The following is a 1755-nucleotide window of genomic DNA, read 5'->3' on the forward strand; positions in this document are numbered from 1 at the left end:
TTTGAACGTGGGGTCGACGTTGAGCCTATGGCAGATGACATCGGGACTTATTCTAGACCATGTCCCTTGTTGACAAAGCGAACGTGGAAGATCGAGATTGCAGAAAATCGATCAGCTTTGTCTTCATATGCTCCTCGAGTTCGGCCCCGATACCAACAGTTCGTGAGGGGTCGGAAGGATTGATATTCGCCTGGATGATCCGACACTCCGGAGACTTGAGGCGGTCTCGCTCCGGCTTACGAGGACCAGTAAGGTGGTCCCGGCTCTGTAATATCTATGCGTCTTCCGTTTTCCTCTGCTTCTTTTCTATCACAGAGCAAGATCATGCCATTCTCTTATCGCTGTAGAGCGTGCAGATCCCTGTGGTAGTCGGTAATTTAAGGCAGAGATGGTAGGTGGACGGTACGGCTTGCATAGCGTATATCCATGGTGCCCCCAGGATCGCGTTGTAAATTGGGGGCGTATCGATGACCAAAAATTTAGTCTTCCGGGTTACTCCTCCAGCTCGCACTTGTAGTTTCATGTCGCCCATGGACATTTTAGCAATCCCATCATAGCCGGTCAATGTTCGAGTCTTGGGTTTCACCTGCTCTGGTGTGACGCCCTTCTTTTCTAGTGTTCGCCAGAACAGTACATTAACAGTACTTCCAGTATCGACCAGAACTCTTTCGATGTCGAACTCGCCCATGGCTACTTCGATGACCAAGGGATCCGAATGGGGGTGTTGGATTCCTTTGGCGTCCTCTGGTGTGAATGACATGAGGTCCGTGCAGAGTGGAGGATCGTCTGAGGCTGCCTGGAGACTGCACAATCCTCTGGTGGGCCGAGTATCATAGTTATTTGGTGCGCTCAGTATTCTGCCCTCTCTGTCGCTTGGGAGGACCAGGCAGTTCGTCCACCTGGGGCATTTCTTCTTGATGATTTGCCAACACTTGGTTGGCTGGCTGTTGAATATCGTTGGCCGGGCCATTGTTCATGTAGCCTCGTCCACGGCCTCCTGTACCATCGCCACCGTTAGATCGTCCACCTCGCCATCCTTTTCGGCGACCTCTGCCTCTGCGGATGCTCTTCGGCTGAAAGACAGCTTCGACTTCACCAGAAAGGTATTTTCCATACAGGTAATTCTTTAGATGGACGCACTCGTGGGTGGAATGACCGGCGATCATGTGGAAATTGGAATATAACTTCTTTGGGTCGGACGGTTGGCTATTTTCGCTGTCCACATCGGAGACTGTATGGCCGATGCCCTTCTTCCGACCCTGAGGGTCGTGATGCTTCCGGGGCTCGTGATGCTCGTCGCGACTTTTAGCTTTCGGGAGATACGACGGTGTGGAGGTTTTTTCCGCTGCCAATCGTGCGTCCTCTTCCTCCACGAGTGCGAAGCGGGAGGCTTGGTGCAGCGCATCATCGAGGTCTTTGGTTTCCCGGATATTAAGATCCTTCCGCAACGGGGATCCGGGAAGTAGACCCTTCCTGAAGGCAGCGATTGTGGCGTCTTCTTGAACGGAGATGTTTGCCAATTTCTCCTTAAACCTGCCTAAGAAACTATCGATGGATTCGCCGGGTTCTTGGGCCATCTCCCAAAGGTCCGAATTCGTCACGCCTCGCTTGATGAATATTTGATAGTGTGTGAGAAAAGCCTTTGACAACTGGGTGAAGTTATCGATCGAATTTGCTTTAAGCCTTGAGAACCAAGTTAAGGCGGATCCGGAAAGGCTATCGACGAACAGCTGGCAGTATCCGATGTCTCTCTGT

At 51.7% G+C, this 1755-nt stretch overlaps 1 protein-coding gene across 1 annotated transcript; it reads right to left on the minus strand.

Annotated features, from left to right (window-relative positions):
- Positions 1-322: 322 nt before the first annotated feature.
- On the minus strand, positions 323-688 carry LOC104773729 (uncharacterized). The gene has a single exon (XM_010498376.2). It carries the CDS (start codon positions 686-688, stop codon positions 323-325), a length of 366 nt encoding a protein of 121 aa, XP_010496678.2.
- Between the last annotated feature and the right edge of the window lie 1067 nt (positions 689-1755).

This window comes from Camelina sativa, chromosome 17, assembly GCF_030686135.1.
Source record: "Camelina sativa cultivar CO46 ecotype springtype chromosome 17, ASM3068613v1".
NCBI lineage: Eukaryota > Viridiplantae > Streptophyta > Magnoliopsida > Brassicales > Brassicaceae > Camelina > Camelina sativa.

Excerpts from the sequence above, each read along its gene's own strand:
- LOC104773729 (XM_010498376.2), bottom strand. The coding sequence starts at position 688 with ATGGGCGAGTTCGACATCGAAAGAGTTCTGGTCGATACTGGAAGTACT.